At 39.9% G+C, this 22,451-nt stretch overlaps 1 protein-coding gene across 2 annotated transcripts in view; it reads left to right on the forward strand.

Moving 5' to 3' along the window:
- Window positions 1-3,183: 3,183 nt before the first annotated feature.
- Window positions 3,184-22,451, forward strand: part of LOC117067691 (myosin-2) — a 28,438-nt gene continuing 9,170 nt past the window's right edge. Inside the window, exons 1-23 of one of the 2 annotated variants that reach the window (XM_033184544.1) lie at window positions 3,184-3,243; window positions 3,463-3,505; window positions 4,957-5,180; window positions 5,282-5,425; window positions 7,404-7,560; window positions 8,774-8,801; window positions 8,885-8,999; window positions 9,098-9,190; window positions 9,727-9,790; window positions 9,918-10,016; window positions 11,103-11,206; window positions 11,731-11,869; window positions 12,232-12,350; window positions 12,440-12,589; window positions 14,322-14,492; window positions 14,615-14,924; window positions 15,551-15,621; window positions 16,789-16,876; window positions 16,964-17,081; window positions 18,523-18,646; window positions 18,734-18,870; window positions 20,302-20,557; window positions 22,120-22,362. In XM_033184544.1, coding sequence (XP_033040435.1) covers window positions 4,977-5,180; window positions 5,282-5,425; window positions 7,404-7,560; window positions 8,774-8,801; window positions 8,885-8,999; window positions 9,098-9,190; window positions 9,727-9,790; window positions 9,918-10,016; window positions 11,103-11,206; window positions 11,731-11,869; window positions 12,232-12,350; window positions 12,440-12,589; window positions 14,322-14,492; window positions 14,615-14,924; window positions 15,551-15,621; window positions 16,789-16,876; window positions 16,964-17,081; window positions 18,523-18,646; window positions 18,734-18,870; window positions 20,302-20,557; window positions 22,120-22,362 — 2,934 coding nt within the window. In that variant the 5' untranslated portion in view covers window positions 3,184-3,243; window positions 3,463-3,505; window positions 4,957-4,976. Of the gene's footprint in view, window positions 3,321-3,462; window positions 3,506-4,956; window positions 5,181-5,281; window positions 5,426-7,403; window positions 7,561-8,773; window positions 8,802-8,884; window positions 9,000-9,097; window positions 9,191-9,726; window positions 9,791-9,917; window positions 10,017-11,102; window positions 11,207-11,730; window positions 11,870-12,231; window positions 12,351-12,439; window positions 12,590-14,321; window positions 14,493-14,614; window positions 14,925-15,550; window positions 15,622-16,788; window positions 16,877-16,963; window positions 17,082-18,522; window positions 18,647-18,733; window positions 18,871-20,301; window positions 20,558-22,119; window positions 22,363-22,451 lie in introns of both variants that reach the window. The other variant, XM_033184542.1, reaches the window with a different exon arrangement.

Raw genomic sequence — 22,451 nt, forward strand, 5'->3', positions numbered from 1 at the left:
GATGGGTACCAGTCACTGTTTTCACCTTCTAAGCACTTTCGTGTCTTACTGACTCATCACAAACCTCTATGAGGTAGCACTTCCTTATCCCTTGTATAGAGCAGGAGGCTGAGTCTTGAGAAGGTTTAGCAAGTTTCCAAAGATATCCAGCTGGTATGTAGTCAAAAGTTAAATTCAGGTCCCAATTTCAGTGGTTGGGGACAAGAATGATTAGGATACAGAAACCTGGAACATCTGGGAATTTACAAACTAGAATTCCGGGGCAATTTCTACATGTTAGCATTACCCTAAGTGTTGATGAGGATCGAGTAGATGCAGAAAATAAAGATCCTTTTCTCAAAGGATTTATACATTATATCTTTTAAAGGCCGCTGTCACTTGTTCTGAAGGTGACTTGAGCCATCTATTAGTGCTCTCTTGATTTCTCAGATTGTAATCTTCCTGAAGACCAGATCAGTGGCTGCTACTCTCTCTGAATCTCCTTGCATTGTCTATGCCATGCAAGGAGATTCAGAGAGAGTAGCAGCACTCTTAAATTAGCTCATTCCCAAGCTGTCACCACACCAAAATGTGACAGATATTCCCAGGTGCGAGCAATGCAAAGTAGAAAGCCCCTGACTTATTGCAGCAGTGGTAAAAAAATACAATGAAATCAAGAAAAGGACACAAAGTGAATGTAAGTCTTTGACCTGTTTACATAGTGGACATAGTGGAAAAGATGATCCCGAATGACATATTCCTTAAGCCCTCGTTCTCTGAGAACATTTAACAGTCACAGACCATGAGCCAAGTGGCACGGGAACAATTAAGTTGTATCTCTCAACCACTGGGAACAAGGCTTTGCATTTTCTTATTTACAGTCAAAAACAATGTATTAGACAGCTGCTACCTATAGAAGACAGTATTCACTGAAGGAGTTTACCAACTGAGGAAACAGAATACAGAACCATGGATTGGCTTAAAAGTGGAAGATCGGGCTGGGCGTGGTAGCTCATGCCAGTAATCCCAGCACTTTGGGAGGCTGAGGCGGGTGGATCACAAGGTCAGGAGATCGAGACCATCCTGGCTAACACAGTGAAACCCTGTCTCTACTAAAAATACAAAAAATTAGCCAGGCATGGTGGCATGTGCCTGTAGTCCCACCTACTTGGGAGGCTGAGGCAGGAGAATTGCTTGAACCCAGGAGGTGGAGGTTGCAGTGAGCTGGGATCATGCCACTGCATTCCAGCCTGGGCAACAGAGTGAGACTCTGTTTCAAAAAAAAAAAGTGAGGGTCATTTTGTAAATAACATAAGAAATATTTAATAAATCATAAGGAAAATGTCCATCGGCAGCAGAGATGGACAAGAGAATATTAAACTATTGCTGTGGGCACTAAAAATGGCTGTTTAGTTTGAAAAAGCAGCTCCACAGCTCACCTTAAAACAGAGCTTCCCAACCAGTGTGTCTTGGCATCAAAAAGATAACTGATGTGCCATAAAATGTTGATCTCTTCAGTCTTAGAATGGCTGGATGGGCAGGGGGGACCACAGCCTTGGGAGGTGGCTCCTAGCTGGGAGAAGGCTGACCAAGGTTTCCTCAGAGTGTTGACTGGGCTGCATTCCAGTTTGACAGCATAACCTATGATGTCCATGGGAGGCAAGCACAATGGTGGTGTTTGCCATGTGCTGGATGGACTTCAGCAGCCAGCTGAGAATGGAATGCTGTCTTCTGCAGTCAAGAGACCCCTGGAATTGCTGGGAGGATTGGTGTTCCAGGATGCCTGGGACAAGGCATGCTGCCCAGAGAGCACCAGCCAGAGTAAAGGTGCCAGAAGACTAAGTAGGTTGTACTGGAAGAGGTAGCTCATGGTAATAGTTCCAAACCTTAGACTTTGAATAGATCAGGTACTTCTGTGTATTTGCGACTAGTGTGCCCTTTGACCAATCTAGCAACTGATGAGTCCTTTAACCCATGAAGTTTTTGAAGATTAGAGCTTCATTATCCTTGGAAATATTTGATATGAAAGAGAGCGTTCAAATGGATTAAAAACTTATTTTCATTATACTAGAATATTCAACATTATATTTTTCAATGAAGGAAAAGAGCTGGTAAATTTTTAAAATACTTCAACAGTTGTAAATTCCTTGGTTTTCCATTTTCATCCCTCTTTCTTGGACAAAGAGCCCCACTGTGGTAATTATCAAGAACGCAGATACTGTTTGTATCATTTTTGAAAATCTGATCAGGAAATTTGTGTCATATTTCAAGAATAAAGTCAGATACAAACAAGTTTTATTTGTGGGATATAGCTGACATTTTTCCTTAGGATTTTCAAGAAGATATTATTTGTAAGTTTCCGACATATTCAGTATTTAATATTTTCCTTAATGCTATGCGTATCATAGTTATTATATTTATATTACATAAAGGAATGTAAAAAAATTAAAAATATTCTCCCCAAGCCCTTTACAGATACAGACAAATCCCTTCCCCATTACTCTAGCATGCGACACTAATATTGTCATTTTTTTCTCAGTGGGCTATGACATGAAAAAATGTTGAAAAGTACTCTCTAAAAACACCTCTGCTACTAGAAAATATTCAGCCTTTTTTATTGCAGGCAAGTCAAATGGGTAGGGGGGACAGGAAATGGTGCGCGGAGTAGAGTGAACAGCTTTGGCAAAAGCAAAAAGGTGAGACAGCAAGGAAATTCTGAAACTACAGAAATATTGGAACAACAGAGAGGACTTTCTGTCTCTTTAAGTTTTTGAAGGCACATCGCTTAATTTTGCAGGGCTGGAAAGAAAAGATCCACAGGTAAAAATTAACTGTCCACAAAATTAAAATACATAGTTGTATTTTATTTATGTGACTTAACATGTGAAATATGCAAAAGTGATGCAAGGCAAGCCCGAATGGTATGCCCAGCAAAGCCAAAAAGAAGTTCCGAGGGAAACCAGGTATCCTGGCTGCCCAGCCACGGCCTTTATCCCCCAGCTTGACTCTTTCTTTCAGATCATCTTCTCAAATTATCCATTGGAGATTTATTCACATACTCAATAAGAAAAATATTTCTAATTATATCCAACCATTCTTAATATGAATGAGAATTATGCGGGGACGCTAGATTGCCAAGAGGTATTTTGCCAAACAATTCCTTTTGACTTAAGAAAGAAGAGGCAGCTGCATTGTTTCCATAGCTATCCATATAAAAGAGCCCTTGGAATGAGGCTGACTCGTCCTGCTTTAAAAAGCTCCAAGGTAAGTGGGAGCAGGACGGGCCTTTCAAGAGGGACACCGGTCACACCGCCCAGTGTCAGCAGCAGCTGCTAGTTCTGGTACTGCTCCTTCTGGAACTGCACATTTTACCTCTATGAATTTTGTTACTTCTGTTTACAATAGCAAGTAATGCCGTAAATGGGATGTTTTTCCCTCTCTTTTTGGTTAACTAATCAAGTGCTTTTCCCTTTTCTTTTATAGAACTGTCTCACTCCCAGGCTGCATCTTCTCACTTGGTAACAAGGTAAGATTTGGACTAATCAGTTCCTGGAGGAGAATGTAAGAGGCTCTGGGATGGATTTCTGTCACTTAGCAACCTTTCAGAAAGTGCTTGTCTCAGTAAATACTGTCTAACAACTGTGCTTCAGGAAAGGGGTGAGAAAGGGAGGACTGTCTTTTCAGGACAATGCACACATCCTCATTTATGGCTCAAGCATTGGTGGGGTGACATTTGAGCAGGGGAATTGCTTTGAATAAATATACTGTCTGTGCAGGAAAAAAAGAGTCTACCCTCAGATTCCCTGGCTAAAAATCTCAAATTTGATAAAAATGCATCCTGCTGTTAGAATTCATTTAGTAAACATAATATCCAACAAAGTCAAAAGGAAGTAAGTAGGACAATCCTTCCTTTAAACTTCTTAAAGCCCTTGTAAAAAGTCGCCTTACACAATGCTGAGTGCTGTGGCATTTTTCTTATATATAATAGAGGTATTAATATGCCCTTCCACTACATACTGCATTTCTAAAGGGAAAGACTAGGAGAGATGATTCAAATGAGTTTCAAGTAATTTGATCATGTAATGACTGCGGTAGCGTTATTTTCCAAACCTTTCATTCTACTGATTCCACTGGCAATCTGCAGATCACATAGAATGGAGCAAACAGGGCCTGCATGCTTCAAAGAAAAATTTGGAATAGCAAAGGGAGCCCTTTGATGTAGAAGAATGAGGTTAACGTCGGCTACTGTTTTTATCCTTAATTAGTTTAAAGGGGTTAAACTGGTGAACTGTATTTAATATGCAAAAAATTGTGTCAGAGAAACTATACTAAGCACCTAACCTAAAAGAAAAAAAAAGGGAAACAAAATTATAATCTCCAATAAAACACTGAACTTGAACAAATCTGGCTGAACAGGTAAAGGAGGAAATAAAGTTCTCCTACATTACATTCAAAACATGGAATTTGGTGACATGATAATTCATGACATCTTATATATAAATGGTAGCCTGAACAATTTCAAATAACTTTCTCAGTCATCATTTGAACCTCTTCTTCAAAGTATCTTCACCATATATCATGGGTTGTGAATTAAGAAAGGCAGAATTTATAATCCCTATTCTAAAGATGGAGTCACTTAGGCTCAAAAAAAAAAAAAAATCAAGTGACATACCCAAGGTCACAAGCTACTTGACAGCAGCACTGGACTGTAACTCAGTTCCCGATGAGGATGTGAGTCTTGGAGGATGAAATAAGACAACAGATGCAAAGCCCTGAATACGGTATTGGGTACACAGAGACCACCTGATGCATTTTCACTCTTGTGATTATGTTTGTCTCAGTAACTATAGTATGGTGAACAGTAGACCTGTCTTAATGGAATTTCCAACTGGGCCTATGAAATACCACAAATATTAAGATTTATTGGTATACATGGCAATCCAGACTCTCTAATGTGAAATGTTTTATCTCCTTTAGGACCTCAGAGTTCAGCAGCCATGAGTTCAGACTCAGAAATGGCTGTTTTTGGGGAGGCTGCTCCTTACCTCCGAAAGTCTGAAAAGGAGCGCATTGAGGCCCAGAATAGGCCCTTTGATGCCAAAACGTCTGTCTTTGTGGCGGAGCCCAAAGAATCCTTTGTCAAAGGAACCATCCAGAGCAGAGAAGGAGGAAAAGTGACAGTGAAGACTGAGGGAGGAGCGGTGAGTAGGATCCCAGGAGCTTGCCACGTTTTATTGATTTTTGTTGTTGGTGTTGTTTGGTCACTCAATTAATGTAAACGGTTATCTTTCCTGTTTACCAGACTCTGACAGTGAAGGATGATCAGGTCTTCCCCATGAACCCTCCCAAATATGACAAGATCGAGGACATGGCCATGATGACTCACCTGCACGAGCCTGCTGTGCTGTACAACCTCAAAGAGCGTTATGCAGCCTGGATGATCTACGTGAGTACCCCCGGCCAGCGCTCTTTATAATCATCCTCATGTACTCTACCATCCCGCTTCTTCCACTGAGCATAAACAGGTCACAGGTAGTGACCCATTTCACTTTCATCGTAGCATAACTAGTTAAAAGGCTTCATGATTGCTATTGTAAAGCACAGCTCAACAGCCAGCACTTCCTTGTTTTTCCATCCAAAGCTGGGGAAGGCCACTGTCCATGTTGACTGGGTTTGCCATGAAACCCTTAAGCAGGCATTTGAGCAGCTACTGCTTATATTTCAATCACAGGTCATCTTCCCCATTCCTCTTCCCCACTCCAGCCGCAGAATCATCCAGAGTGAAAAGATAAACATGTTTTAACACTTGAAACTCTTTTAATTTTTTTTTTTTTTGAGACAGAGTCTCACTCTGTGTCCCAGGCTGGAGTGCAGTGGTGCGATCTCAGCTCACTGCAACCTCCGCCTCCTGGGTTCAAGTGAATTCTTGTGCCTCAGCCTCCAGAGTAGTTGGGATTACAGGCATGTGCCACCATACCCGGCTATTTTGTGTGTGTGTGTGTGGTGTGTGTGTGTGTGTGTGTATTTTTGAGCAGAGACAGAGTTTCACTATGTTGCCCAGACTGGTCTCCAAACTCGTGGGCTTGGCCTCCCAAAGTGCTGGGATTACAGGCATAAGCCGTCAGGCCCGGCCTAAAATGTTTTTTGTTTTTGTTTTTTTGAAAAAAACAAATTTCACTCATTTTCACTCCCCTAAAATAACAGCAATCTGTATCTGTGTGTTCTGGTACCTTCTATCTGGAATGTCACCTCCTTGATGAAACCTTCCCCACTTCCCCAAGCAGTGAGATGTTCTGTCCTTTTATTTCTGTCCCTGCCTTAACACTGACCATGTTTCTCCTTGATCATTCATTTACATGACTGTCTCCTACATAGACTGGGGATTCCTTGAGGGACATAATCTCATTTATCAGGTCTCATTTCTACTGTCTGGCAAAGACCTGCACATAATACACACGCAGTAAATATTTTTAAACCCAATTTATTATATTACATTAATATTTTTGCATAGTTTAGCCAGTGCCGATATTTAGCTAGGCAACACCTATACAAGTGTACCTAGTGTTGATGGTGGTCAGCATCCAGTCTAACTGGTTGGCGCCTGTCTTGAACCAATTGTCAAAGATTTTTAAAATCCCCCTATTGTAATCATGATGTATATATATCATTTTGTGTTCTGTTTCCTTATAACTTAAAAATGTTTTGTAAATATTTTCTGAGTGCTGCTGTATACTTTCATGTTTGCTTTTTTAAATGCCTGCATCATATTGTCTTAGAAGATTTACCATAGTTCACCTAACCATACCCTTACTGTTGGCCACTTAGCTTATGTCCAAATTTATGTTCTCATAAATTTGAATTGTCTTAATGCTGTAAAGAAAATATAAACCATTTCCATAAAACAATAAAAAGTTTCATAGCACATGTGTTTAATAACATGTATTTCTTCTTCTGCTATGCAAAAATCACTGTGAAAAGCCTTGAGGAGAGCAATAAGAAATCTGAGCTGTAGTCGTTTCCCTCAGGATTCTGCTATCACATTGTTGAACCCACCAACTAGTTTTCATGCTGATACCTTGAAGAAATAAGAGTACTCACTTAAAGTGCTCCTTTTTGTTAAAATTCAATTAATTTCCAGACTAGCCTGGGCAACAAAGTGAGACTTTATCTCTACAAAAAGCCTATACAAAATTAGCTGGGCATGGTGATGTACGCCTGTAGTGCCAGCTACTTGGAAGGGTGAGGTGGGAGGATTGCTTGAGCCCAGGAGGTCGAGGCTGCAGTGAGCTGAGGTAGCACCACTGCACTCCAGCCTGGGTGACAGAGCAAGACCCTGTCTCAAAAAAACATTCAATTCATAAGTTAATTCCACAAATAACAGGAAAGGTCTTTGGGTACTTATTCTTTCTTTTTCCTTCTCACAGACCTATTCAGGTCTCTTTTGTGTCACTGTCAACCCCTACAAGTGGCTGCCAGTGTACAACCCTGAGGTGGTGACAGCCTACCGAGGCAAAAAGCGCCAGGAGGCCCCGCCCCACATCTTCTCCATCTCTGACAACGCCTATCAGTTCATGCTGACTGGTGAGTGAGCCGAATGTTTTGCGAGTGCATAAACTTTTAGAGCAGAACCATAGGAGAAAGAGACTCGAGGCAATCTCAACACATTCTTTGAGATCATCCCTTTTAGTTGAGGCTGGTGTATTTATGAAGCAGAAGGTCCAGGAAGGGGAGAAAGGCTGATTTGTAATCCTTAATATCACATAATTGCTAATGATCTCTTAAACTTTGAAAAGATCAACAGAGGCTGGCCATGGTTAGTTAGTATACTTTTGAATGACTCAGAAACTCAAATAAATATGAGCAAAAATACAAATATTTCTGTGTATGTATACACACTCGTACACTCATGCACACACAATCACACGTACAAACTGTGTCTCTGTTACTATGAGCCAAAAAACGGAAGAGTAAAACTTGTCTCTCTAGTTTTAGCCTCAGCATCCTAAATTGTGACAGATTAAACAGTCTCTCTATATGAAAGACGGCACAATGCTATTGCCCTTTTCCCAGAACCAACCTGAACAGGCTCGAGATTTAAGGTGTATTTGGTATTAAGATAGTTAGATGTTGAATCTGCTTCCTACAATATTGTCTTACCCTAGCTAGACCAATCTAAACTACCTGTGGCACCCTGAGAAGGGGCTTAGAGAATTCCTGTTCAGAGAGAGTAAAACATCAAAACAAAATTTTACCTTTTCCTAAAAATATGACCAAAGCTGTATTTCTACAGCTATCACCTTCACTGTACTTACTCCTTCCCACACACTAGAAATATCTCTGATGCTCATTCTTCAATACTTCTTGGACCCACAATATATAAGGCCTAACTTAAATTGTCATCTAAACCTAACCAAAGAGCCAAGTCTACTTTCACTGTTTATTTAGTGATCGAGTATTAAAAAGAAAAAGTCTGGTGCTTCAGGAATACACAGCCATGTGGTCATCACTTACACGGTGGCTTTCAAACATTTTCCCTCATCTTAGAATTTTTTTCCTCAAATGAAATATTTCTTGGAAGATTTGAACATAAAACCGATAAAAGTGGTGGTGTTCTGTTTAAATGGGTAGATGTGTGCTGAAGTTGGGGAGGAGAAAGTGGCAGGTCTAGAGCCTGCCAAGCCCTAAAGGTTGCAAAGCCCAGACTGCATAATGCTAAGTTCATTTCATTTGACTTTACTTATCATTTGCAAATATGTAAGAAAACAGTATTAAATGCCTATAATTTCTTTTGTAGACCGAGAGAATCAGTCAATCCTGATCACGTAAGTACATTTTATGCTTTCTTTACACGGCTGTGATAGCTGCTAGCTTTGAGACCATATCTGATTGAGTTTTGATCTGACAGTGGAGAATCTGGTGCAGGGAAGACTGTGAACACCAAGCGTGTCATCCAGTACTTTGCAACAATTGCAGTTACTGGGGAGAAGAAGAAGGAAGAAGTTACTTCTGGCAAAATACAGGTGAGTCTGATTGTCACAGTCACAATCCAGGCTCTGTTGGGACTCTCAGGTAGGAAATTCCCAAGCTCCAGATGCAAGGACTGCTCTTGCCTTTGCAGGGAACTCTGGAAGATCAAATCATCAGTGCCAACCCCCTACTGGAGGCCTTTGGCAACGCCAAGACCGTGAGGAATGACAACTCCTCTCGCTTTGTAAGTCTCTTGGACACTCGAACAGATACTGCTCACTGGTGAACCTTTATGAGATGTTTGTAAATACATTCTCTGAATCTTGTTCGTTCCCATTGTATTACATCATTGTTCTTTCCTTTTCCTCTGAGCATGTAATAACGTGGATCAAACCCCATCTTGAAAGATACATGGCCTTTTTCCTGAGTTCTTTCTTACCTGTCGTGATCTACAATTATTCACAATTTAAAAATTTTTAATTTACAAATAATAATTGTACTTATGAAATACAATGTGATGTTTTGATATATGTTATGTGTACATTATGGAATAATTAACATGCTAATTAACATATCCATTACTTCACATACTTAATAAATGTTTACGATTTTTAAATCAAAGATAAAACTCTTCTACTTATAAGACGGGAGATACACCTTTTTCTACCTGATATTCTCTGAATTGATTTAATATTAAAGCACTAGCATCAAATGTTTTGAATTTCTCAAAGATTTAATATTATATAAAAACAAGGTAGTAATATTAGTTTTTCTTTCAAGGGTAAATTCATCAGAATCCACTTTGGCACTACTGGAAAACTGGCATCTGCTGATATTGAAACATGTAAGTGTTCAGATATCTTTAAATTCATTCCTGATTCTTATGACCTAAAAAAACTGACCAAAAAAATCAAATTCACATGTCACATGAATTTTTACACTTTTCTTATTTGTTATTTGTTTCCTTCCAGATCTGCTAGAGAAGTCTAGAGTTACTTTCCAGCTTAAGGCTGAGAGAAGTTATCATATTTTTTATCAGATTACATCGAATAAGAAACCAGAACTAATTGGTAAGAAATGTCATAATTCTTTTCCAGAATTACTGCATCAGTACCTATCAATGCATAGTCCAACCTAGTATTCTGTGACTGAATTTTGTCAAGTTTATATGCCATTTTATTTTTTAAAATAGCTTTGTGAGTTTGGTAAAAATTTATATGCGCTTATTAGAAAAATTCAAAGGAAAGTAAAAGGAAAAGTAAAAATAACATCTCTAATTCCTACTACTATGAAATAACCACCATGAACACTTGGATGAATATCACTCTAGTTATTTTCTATATACATATCTCTACATATAGACACATACATACAATTTTCATAACTGAAATTGTGGTTACATGCTCTCCTGTAATCTACTTTTTTACTGAGCAATTATATATCATAGCTTTTTCCATGTCACTAAATACAGCTCCACATCATTATTTCCAATGGTTGCATAGTGTTTTATTCTAGAAATAAGCACAATTTACTTAACCATACCCTCTTTGCAGATAGATTATTTCCAATTCTGGATTGTATATAATCAACACTATAGTGATACAACTTTTCCCACTATGTGATTATCCTCTTTGGATTACAATAATTTTGTTTGTTTGTTTGATGGTTGAGACGGAGTCTCGCTTTGTCACCCAGGCCGGAGTGCAATGGCGTAATCTCAGCTCACAGCAACCTCCACCTCCCGGGTTCAAGCGTTTCTCCCTGCCCCAGCCTCCTAAGTAGCTGGGATTACACGCATGCGCCACCACGCCCGGCTAATATTTATATTTTAGTAGAGATGGGGTTTCACCATGTTGTCCAGGCTGGTCTTGAACTCCTGACCTCAGGGGATCCACCTGCCTTGGCTTCCCAAAGTGATGGGATTACAGGCATAAGCCACTGTGCGCGGCCATTTTTTTTTTTAATAAGGATTTATAGGGGCACCATGACATCAACTTCAAGGCGTTTGCAATGGTACCTAATATCCTTTAAATGCCTCTTCAGTGCCCATCAATCATCAACCAAGCACCATATAGTGCCTCACAATTTGTCTAGAAATCTCTTGTTTTAATGAAGAAGATAATTATGCTTATCTTTGCTCTGTTTCCTGTACTTAGAAATGCTTCTGATTACCACGAACCCATATGACTACCCATTTGTCAGTCAAGGGGAGATCAGTGTCGCCAGCATCGATGATCAGGAAGAACTGATGGCCACAGATGTAAGTAGAACACAAGAAAGTCGGAATTATTATGGTCGGTCAGAGTAATGGTGATCCAGATAAATATTCAGTGTCTAGTAGAAATGGCAAAGGAAGATTCCAGGATGCAAATGGACATGCCCCATGGAGTCAAATGAAGAGAGTACGATGTGCCCCTACAGCATTTTACTTACCCGTTAACAGTCTTCTAAAGATCTGTCATTTCTGAATTTCTAAACAATTTTTTTTTTTTTGCAATTGACTTGCCTTAGATTCCTACCATCTCTCAAAATAACAAGTTCCTTAGAGTTACTATCCTTATTCTCTGTTAAGTTCACGTTTTGAATCTTCAGAGGGTGTGCACCTATAATTCTAATGCTCTGTGCTGGCCTTTGGTTGACCAACTCTCTATATACCCAATCTAAGGGGTTCCTTGTCTCCCATGAGTACTGATAATTTCCGCAGGCCAGCGACGGGAGCGTGCACTATTAATAGTAAGCGTGCGGATCACAACCTAACAGCTATCCTATTGGTTATATTGACAGAGTGCTATTGATATTTTGGGCTTTACCAATGAAGAAAAGGTCTCCATTTACAAGCTCACGGGAGCTGTGATGCATTATGGGAACCTGAAATTTAAGCAAAAGCAGCGTGAGGAGCAAGCAGAGCCGGATGGCACAGAAGGTATCAACTAAGTCACCCACACGATCTTGCATTTGTTTGAAAATCACATTCTTAACTTGTTACCCATGCATCTTCCTAGGGAAGGTAAACTCACTTTTAAGAAGTAAGTTTGAAAGTATCTGTATACCTAAATAATATGCCACGGGAAACATAAGCACCAGGTAGATGTTTCTTATAATAATTGAAGTTCTTTAGGGCAAACTACCCCATAATCAAAAACTTGAACTTAGTGAAAACATGAGTAAGGATACTCGGAAAGTATGTGAAACACTGCACAAAATACTTGTAGTTTAAAAAATATGCTTAAGGAAGTGGGTTTCTTTGGACCACAATAACACTGTTCTACTCTTTCTTCTTTTTAGTTGCTGACAAGGCGGCCTATCTCCAGAGTCTGAACTCCGCAGATCTGCTCAAAGCTCTCTGCTACCCTAGGGTCAAAGTCGGCAATGAGTTTGTCACCAAAGGCCAGACTGTAGAACAGGTAGGTGCATAATTCAAATTAACTGCCAAGGATGAAAGCATTTTCACAGGCCTCTAATAACTTCGAGAGTTATAACTTTGTCTTTTAAGGTGACCAATGCGGTGGGTGCTCTGGCCAAAGCCGTCTACGAGAAGATGTTCCTGTGGATGGTCACCCGCATCAACCAGCAGCTGGACACCAAGCAGCCCCGGCAGTACTTCATCGGGGTCTTGGACATTGCTGGCTTTGAGATCTTTGATGTGAGTTGGTAGCTGGTTGGTGACAGGATTTTATAGTAAGGCAATGGAAATATCTATATGAAGGAATTAGTGAAGACTATGACCTTTTCTTACCACCGTTGAAATTATTTTAAGCCTTAAAAGAGAGTAAGTGGGCAGTTACTGTAATAGCAATTGCACTTCTTTAAAAAAACAACAATGCACTTAATAAGGACTCCCCAACTTGCTATATGATCCAAAGGGAGTTCTGAATTAGCTTAGTGCAGTGGGATTGAAGGTCTATTCTAAGAAATACTCAGAGACAATAAGAGCTGAGAAACAGCCGGGCGCGGTGGCTCACGCCTGTAATCCCAGCACTTTGGGAGGCCGAGGCGGGCGGATCACAAGGTCAGGAGATCGAGACCATGGTGAAACCCCGTCTCTACTAAAAATACAAAAAAATTAGCCGGGCGCGGTTGCGGGCGCCTGTAGTCCCAGCTACTCAGGAGGCTGAGGCAGGAGAATGGCGTGAACCCGGGAGGCGGAGCTTGCAGTGAGCCGAGATCCGGCCACAGCACTCCAGCCTGGGCGGCAGAGCGAGACTCCGCCTCAAAAAAAAAAAAAAAAAAGAGCTGAGAAACAGGCCGGGCGCGGTGGCTCAAGCCTGTAATCCCAGCACTTTGGGAGGCCGAGACGGGCGGATCACGAGGTCAGGAGATCGAGACCATCCTGGCTAACACGGTGAAACCCCATCTCTATTAAAAACTACAAAAAACTAGCCGGGCGACGTGGCGGCGCCTGTAGTCCCAGCTACCCGGGAGGCTGAGGCAGGAGAATGGCCTGAACCCGGGAGGCGGAGCTTGCAGTGAGCTGAGATCCGGCCACAGCACTACTCCAGCCTGGGTGACAGAGCAAGCCTCCGTCTCAAAAAAAAAAAAAAAAAAAAAAGAGCTGAGAAACAGTAATAATTTAGAGTCAGCATTAACAAATGCAATTAGCTTTTAAGACTGATTAGTATGATATCATGAAATAAAAATTCATATTTGATTATGAAATATATTTTTCTTGATTATAGTTTTTAAGAAGTTTACTTTTTTTTCTAATTATACAAGCAAAACTTAGGGCATTGCAGAGGACATAGAAGGTCCCAAGGAAAAAGATTTCACATAATTCTACTATTTATATGTGATATTAACATTTTGGTGAATACCAAAATGGTGTATTTTGGTGTATTTTCAAAATATAAATGTGTATTGTCATACTTTATATAATACTTGGTATCTTGATCTTTTTTTATTCATTTCACATTAAATAACAACCCGGGTGGCAATTATTGCTCACTTGCCATGCTGATCATGTGATTGCCATGCAAGATAGACTCCTCCCAGCCAGCTTCTCAGGGGTTGCAAGTTGGCTTCTAAATGAGTCAACAGAAAACTGTAAACCTTCTGGAAAATGTAGAAGATAATGGGAATAAACACAGAATGATTAAGTAGGTACTCAGGAAAATACCTGAATAAATTTAAGCAAACACAGGAAAAGAATATCATAATGGTAGGATTTTCTACAAAATGACAGCAGAAAAATAGTAGCTTCCATACACCCTCAAATCTTCCATACTTTTCACCTTTCATTTCAAAGTCTCTTTAATCCAATGATTTTAACATCTATAATATGAAGGCTCTTGGACACACATTTTTAAAATGGAAAAATTCTGTATTTTAAAAGATGCTCAATTTGCTTAAGAGAGAAGTAAACATATCTATTTATTTAGTTCAACAGCCTGGAGCAACTGTGCATCAACTTCACCAACGAGAAACTGCAACAGTTTTTCAACCACCACATGTTCGTGCTGGAGCAGGAGGAGTACAAGAAGGAAGGCATCGAGTGGACGTTCATTGACTTCGGGATGGACCTGGCTGCCTGCATTGAGCTTATCGAAAAGGTTAGTTTTGCATTTCCGAAACCATATTTTGTGGCAACTATATTATTCGCTGCTTTTTATTTTAATTCTACAGACAGAAAGAAAAATAGAAGTGTGGTATTGTGTTGTGGTCTGCTTTTTAGCCTATGGGCATCTTCTCCATCCTGGAAGAGGAGTGCATGTTCCCCAAGGCAACAGACACCTCCTTCAAGAACAAGCTGTATGATCAGCACCTGGGCAAGTCTGCCAACTTCCAGAAGCCCAAGGTGGTCAAAGGCAAGGCTGAGGCCCACTTCTCTCTGATTCACTATGCTGGTGTTGTGGACTACAACATCACTGGCTGGCTGGAGAAGAACAAGGACCCCCTGAACGAGACCGTGGTGGGGCTGTACCAGAAGTCTGCAATGAAGACTCTAGCTCATCTCTTCTCTGGGACTCAAACTGCTGAAGCAGGTAATGCTCAAATGTTAATAATACTCTCTAGGTATTACAAAACATGATGTTAAATTTGAAGCTAGTGATCTCTTAGGCCTGCAGAAGGGTTGCAGACCAAGCCCCTGATTCCTCCAAGTATTGAATAGATAGTCAGCCTTGTAATCACATATTTGTGGCTCACTCCACTACTGACAGGAGCCCTATTGCAGAGTCAGAGAGGAATTATCAGACTGTCAACCAATGAAAAGCCTCAGCTTCTACGATTCTCTCCTACTTCTTCCTCCACATCTGCAGGATATAGAGTATCTGAGGGTATAAATCTTAGGCAACAGAGTGACAAACTTCTGCCTCTCAGTACTAGCTTCTATCGATGAATTTTGAAGTTAGTGCTCCCCACGTGAACTAATATTAGGGAATCCCTCTCTATACGGTCAGGTGAATATCCCTGGCCTCATTTCCCACTGGAGAAAGAATCACAGATAAGTGGCTGAAACTTAGTTGAAAAATAAGATTCATTCAGGCTCTATCAGAGAGGCCAGCTGGGTAGAAAAAAGGCTCCACTCGATGAACATGGAAATCAGCAAATAGCAAAGAAGTAGCCCTGCCAATTCAAAGCTGTAATTATTTTCTTCCTTTTTCTTCAGAAGGTGGAGGGCCCAAGAAAGGCGGTAAGAAGAAGGGCTCTTCTTTCCAGACAGTGTCTGCCCTTTTCAGAGTAAGGAAGAAATTGTTTTTGACATTCTCCAATTACTTTGAGATTTTTTTTTTTTTACATGGGTCTGTTTTTCTGAATTTCTATTTTTGTTCTAAGGATATATTTATCTATTCATGTACTAATATCACATTACATTTATTAAAATTACTTTATAATATGCTTTGACATCTTCCTGGGCAAAATTCCCCTCGTCTTTTCTTTTTTAAAATTTATTTTTTATTTCAATAGGTTTTGGGGGAACCGGTGGTGTTTGGTTACATGCATAAGTTCTTTAGTGGTGATTTCTGTGCTTTTGGTGCACCCATCACCAGAGCAGTGTACACTGTACCCAACGTGTTAAAATTTGCTTTGAAAAGTACAAGATCATTCCATGAGTAGTTTAGAAAAGGACTGATAGTAACTAGTGACTCTGTTGATCTAACTTTGGAAAGAAGGGATTTAAATTACTCAGAAATTATTAGTTCACTTTTCATGCTAAGTCAAATAATGAGAAATATTTTATAGAAAATTTTATAGACCATAATACTCTGTCATTCACAATCTAGCTGAGCCATGAAAAAGAGCAATGACATGAACTCAGCGAGACCAAAAGACATCAGTATGGCTAATGAACTCATGAATTCTAGCAGCAAATCTGTAGTGCAACTAATATAGTATCCTTGCTCTTCATCGAGTCAATTTTCAATTACAATTGGTAGGATTGCTCCCCTGTAGATAATCTTTATCCCCTAAAACTTGATAGAGCTGGAAAAGAGGAGCTGTACTATAAGGAAAAAGTCCAAATGTGGTGCAGGCTTCCATTTCCTTATTGGAGAACTATGGAATTGAGTAGAAGAAAGAGCGATCATCTTGCATGGGAAGGCAATGGCCTTGTAAATGTATGTGTATGGCCAGGGACCAGGGTAGGAAGAAGGATGGTGTTGGTATAAACTGAAAAGAAGCACATGCCAGGATGCTTTCTGTGTGTAACTCCTGGAAACTCAAGTGCAGAAAGATCTATTGAGGAGGAAAGTGCATCTCAGAAGAAGCATTCAAAGTGTTGCCTTATATGAACGCAGTCCATACTGGTCATTCAACTCAGCTATAGATATTGATTTTATAGACATCAATGACTGCTCATATGTATGTCTAGAGTCTAAGATGACAGGATTTCTCCCGATTTTACAGGAGAATTTGAACAAGCTGATGACCAACCTCAGGAGTACCCATCCTCACTTTGTGAGGTGCATCATCCCCAATGAGACTAAAACTCCTGGTAAGAAGTTCTATAATGAAAGGGCAAAGGGTGACTGCCACACCTCCTTTTTAACAGCTCTGCAGTGAAATAAATATGCATTTTTAGGTGCCATGGAGCATGAACTTGTCCTGCACCAGCTGAGGTGTAACGGTGTGCTGGAAGGCATCCGCATCTGTAGGAAAGGATTTCCAAGCAGAATCCTTTATGCAGACTTCAAACAGAGGTCAGTTTCTCCTGATGATGGTGTATTCTGAAGTTTAATATGAACAAATTTAATGCAAGCAAAACAATTTAGTGAACCACCTGCCTCTACTTGTTAGTTTTGTCACAAAAACAAGTCAAAAAATTACAAGCCTCAAGTCTCAAACACTTTTTTTTGAGACAAAGTCTTGCTTTGTCGCCCAGGCTGAAGTGCAGTGGCGTGATCTCAGCTCACTGCAACCTCTGCCTCCTGGGTTCAAGCGATTCTCCTGCCTCAGCCTCCCAAGTAGCTGGGACTACAGGCACGTGCCACCACGCCCAGCTAATTTTTGCATTTTTAGTAGAAATGGAGTTTCACCATGTTGACCAGGCTAGTCTTGAACTCCTGACCTCAAGTCATCCACCGGCCTCGGCCTTGGCCTCCAAAAATTTTGGGATTACAGCCTGAGCCACCATGCCCAGCTTCAAACACTTTTAAAATGTAAATATGCAACTTTTAAGCACCTTGTGGAATTTTAATTGGATTTGCCAGGCTCTTGGCTTAGCTCATAGATGTACACGTCACCTCTAATAATGATAAGAACGACCTTTTTGAGTGCTTAATATGTTTAGATTATCTTGTTTAATCCTCACAAAAACACAGCAGAGGTAGGGACTATTAAGACTTCATTTTATAGATGAATAAACTGAGGCTCAGGGAGATTAAGGTACTTGCCCAAAGTAACAGTTAATAAGTGGTTGAGCTAGAAACTCTTCCATACAAACATAACTATTCATTTTCTGTCATTTCCTTTGGTATCATCTATGTTTGTCTTTTTCTCTCACATATTAGATTCCCAGTGTTTCCCAGACACAGAAGGAACATGTCATAATGACTGTTCCTCAGGTCCCTTTTCTCCTTTCTAGATAAGCCCATCTTGAGAATCAAAGAAAAGGCAGAGGTGGGGAAGGACTGGGTAGCAGCTGCTAGGAGCTGATCTCTCCTAGGTTTAGGTCAGGTGGCACTGACAGAGAATTCCAGGGCTCAAGATCCAAAGCATGTCTAAGTTTGATTTTAGGTGATTAGGATAGATCCAAACACCTAAAGTGTACTCTCTACCAAATTCTGCAATGAAAAGTAGCTCTCTTGGATTCAGGGCCTTAAAAAGCAAATGTATCTAGTAAAGATAACACATTGCATTTTATTGGTTAGACACACCATAATGTGTGCCTTTCCTAAGGCAGAACCCTTTCCTAAGAACAGGGTCTGATGAGACAGAAAGGAAAGTTGCAACTGTGAGGGAAAGGCAATGGAGTAAAAATTGGTTGCCAAAGGGATGACCATTCATATAAACAATGTTCTCCCTGTGAACAAAGAATAATATTTTTTAAAACCTCTGCTTTAAAAAGTGAATCATTTAATGTTTAGCTACTATTTGTGTCATCAGTAAACTAGTTTTTAAAAGTTATATATACTTTAACAGATACAAGGTATTAAACGCAAGTGCAATCCCTGAAGGACAATTCATTGATAGCAAGAAGGCCTCTGAGAAGCTCCTTGCGTCCATTGACATTGACCACACCCAGTATAAATTTGGACACACCAAGGTAATACTCTGTAAATCCTACCTGATGCTATTCCTGTTCTTTTGAACTTCATTAAAGCTTCTGATCTGCAACTCTTACCACACATAGGTCTTTTTCAAAGCTGGTCTTCTGGGGCTCCTAGAGGAGATGAGAGATGACAAGCTGGCCCAGCTGATTACCCGAACCCAGGCCAGGTGCAGAGGGTTCTTGGCAAGAGTGGAGTACCAGAGGATGGTGGAGAGAAGGTATAAAACATTATGTTTATTCACATAGTCCATCTTCAAAAACATATTTGAAATGGCTTACAATTAAGACTCAGCTTATGATAAGGACACTAAAGAAGAAATGAATAAGAGTCCTATAATGAAGTGGGAATATACATGTACCAGAAAACTTAAGAAAGTAACCATCACCTTCTGATTGTATGGGTAAAAACTTGAGAAGCATAAAGTGTGTGTACTTTCTTATCTAACAAGATAAAACACACCAGTGAGTAAGCAGAAGCCAACTTTTGCCCTAGCACTCGTTTCTAATATGAATTTATTGGACAGAGCATTAGATAAGAATCAAAGAAAAGGCAGAGGTGGGGAAGGACTGGGTAGCAGCTGGACATTGACCTGCATTACAGACAGTACAGTCAAGAGTGGTTTTAACACAGGATGCAGAGACAACTTTTTCCTTCCGATCATTTATGTTATCAAACTATCATGATTTAAAATATTAGGGGCCATTTATCTGTGAAAGACTTTTTGCAGTAAGTTAGCAAAATGTCATCAGGGAATGTAGCTTTTTGGTCATCTAATCTGATGCAAGGACAGAATTCAAAGACTGTAGAGCCAGGTGTCTCAAAGTACAGGACGTATGTAACAAGGACTATTACTCCATGTTGAGAAAGGCATTTTACATTGCCACCTATACATCTACACATATACATATGTGTATGTAGATATATAAATAATTTACATGAAGCAAATTTTATTTTTACCACTTGTGATTATGCTGATGTTTTCAACTATATTCCATTTCATTAAAAATAATAAATTTTGATCCATGATATATATATATATTTGGGTAATTGTCTATATATGTGGTGATTAGTTGTAAAAATCATTTAGATGAAAACAAAAGTGGTATTAGAGAGTAGAATGCAACATTCACACAACATCAATATATAATGCCAGAGATTTTTGAAGAAATTCTGAGTTTTTAAAATCTCAGGCCCCACATATCCCTAAAGAGCTGTGTTCCCCCTTCACTGCCCTTAGTGGTGTTTTAGTAGCAACGTTTGAGAAGCACTGATGTACAGCAAGGCTCCTCAAAGGGTGCTCCTTGGACTTGCAACATCAGCGTTCCTTGCAAACTTGTTAAAAGTGCCAATTTTCAGGCCCCATCCTAGAACTTCTGAATCTGAATCTGTGGAGGTGAGGGTCAGGAGTCAGTATTTTCACAAGTCCTTCAGGTGATTCTTATGCATGCCAAAGTTTGAGAAGCAGTGATGTAGAGAAATGAGTGACCTTAGCAAGACCTCGACCATCATCCCAAAATAGAATTTCTTTCATCTGCATGTTTGAAAGCAGAGTAGGAACAAGGTGGAGCCAAATCTCCAACTCTCACTGCCAAGGTTTCATCTCATTTCATCAGCCACACAATACTAATTTGCATCAATTAAATTTCAGGGAGGCCATCTTCTGTATTCAGTACAATATCAGAGCCTTCATGAATGTCAAGCACTGGCCCTGGATGAAACTCTTCTTTAAGATCAAGCCTCTGCTGAAGAGTGCAGAAACTGAGAAGGAGATGGCCACCATGAAGGAAGAATTTCAGAAAATTAAAGATGAACTTGCCAAGTCAGAGGCAAAAAGGAAGGAACTGGAAGAAAAGATGGTGACGCTGTTGAAAGAAAAAAATGACTTGCAGCTCCAAGTTCAGGCTGTGAGTTGGAATATCACCCTTGGTATCACTAACCAGGATGCAAGTGCTAGGACTTTGGCCACTGTGGGCCATGAGTTTGGTAATTGCATGGGAGACACTCATTGGAGGGAAAAGGTTAAAACACTCCAATGGCACGAAAAGGTCCAAACGTTCCTCCATTGCCCAATAACCCCCAACAAACCAGTACCAGGGCAGTAGGTAGAAAAGTCCCTCATTTTCCACTGTACACAATTTCATCAAACCACAAGATTTTTGACTTATTTTCCCTTTAAATACAGTCCTTAAAAATGATTTTAATATAACACAGTCCCAAATAAAATATGAAGGGGAGGATAGCATGGAGAGAGTAATATTTTTCTGAAACTTCCTTGAACTTCTAGATGTCCACAGGTCTTAAATTAGAATAGGAACAGCTGACAGCACTCTACATCAAATTTTACTGAATTATCATGTGATATTGATCTCAAAAACTCAGACTCCCTTTCTAATCTGTCTCCACAGTCAGTGTCCCATCATGTCACACCCACATTGTTGTATCAGCACCAAAGTTGCTCAACCTACTTCCCAATTCTCTCTTCTTCCATTCAGCCTGCTCACTGTCCTCTCCTGAACTAATCATTTGAGAACTGCTTCCATCAACTTGAGACTATAATTTATAAGACTATGTTTTATTTGGAGTGAATTGAATTGGTCTACTTATCACAAAGTCATATTTTTTTCTGTTAAGATTGGTCTCTCTGTCAACGTTGAGCAGTGTAATAACTCCTTCTAGATTACAGAAGGAAAGAGAGCCCTCCCAATCTATCCTGTATTCTCTTCTGCTGCCCCCAGAGATTTATGCGGAATCTGTACTAAACCACTGTATTCATGACATGGTTATACACAGCACCCTGCATTCCTTAATGTATTCAAAGGCTGATATGGAAGATTACTGATGAGTATATATTCTAGTGTCTCCTTCATTTCCTGCCTGCCCTGACCCCCTTAATTGGAAACAGCAGGTTGCCAGGAATTTCTTGATTACTTTATGTTTCAACTTGAATTTAGTACATCATAATCAGGAGCATCCTCCAGTACTACAAAAAAAAAAAAAAAAAAAATCAGTAGCAGCTGTATCTTGAATTTGTCCTGCTAGAATGCTTCCCCACACCCCTCCTGCTCCTCTCCACAATAAGTTGATTTCTGCAAAAGCAAATCCTGCCCCTCTCTCAAGGCCCAAATCAAATAGCGGTTCTTTCATGAAACCATCTCTGATCCAAATTCTCTGATCTGTTATGTCACTAATTACTTTCTACATTCATGGTAGCTTTGGGGAAATAGGTTTTCTAATCTACTGTAGAATACATTCTTTTAGGGGAACAGAATAACAACTGGTACATTTTGGCTTACCCACATGTAGAAAATGTACACAGTAGGGTGGTTCATGAAACAAAAATTTGTGAAGGCATAAATAAATGAATGAATATAAGAAAGTCAAAAGATCAAATGCAGAAACATACACTCTTATCATTGTAAAGTATTTCGTTCTTTCTTCCCAATTTTGATCTTGTTTCCAACTTAAGGAAGCTGAAGGCTTGGCTGATGCAGAGGAAAGGTGTGACCAGCTGATCAAAACCAAAATCCAGCTAGAGGCCAAAATCAAAGAGGTGACAGAGAGAGCTGAGGATGAGGAAGAGATCAATGCTGAGCTGACAGCCAAGAAGAGGAAACTGGAGGATGAATGTTCAGAACTCAAGAAAGACATTGATGACCTTGAGCTGACACTGGCCAAGGTTGAGAAGGAAAAACATGCCACAGAAAACAAGGTATCAATCATATTCTACAATATTGTATAGAGGTTCTGCCACCCAACTAAGCTGCTTTAGAACAACTAAGCTGCTTTCTTCACCTTTGT

The sequence above is a fragment of the Trachypithecus francoisi genome, unplaced genomic scaffold, assembly GCF_009764315.1.
Source record: "Trachypithecus francoisi isolate TF-2019V2 unplaced genomic scaffold, Tfra_2.0 Lachesis_group20, whole genome shotgun sequence".
Classification (NCBI taxonomy): domain Eukaryota; kingdom Metazoa; phylum Chordata; class Mammalia; order Primates; family Cercopithecidae; genus Trachypithecus; species Trachypithecus francoisi.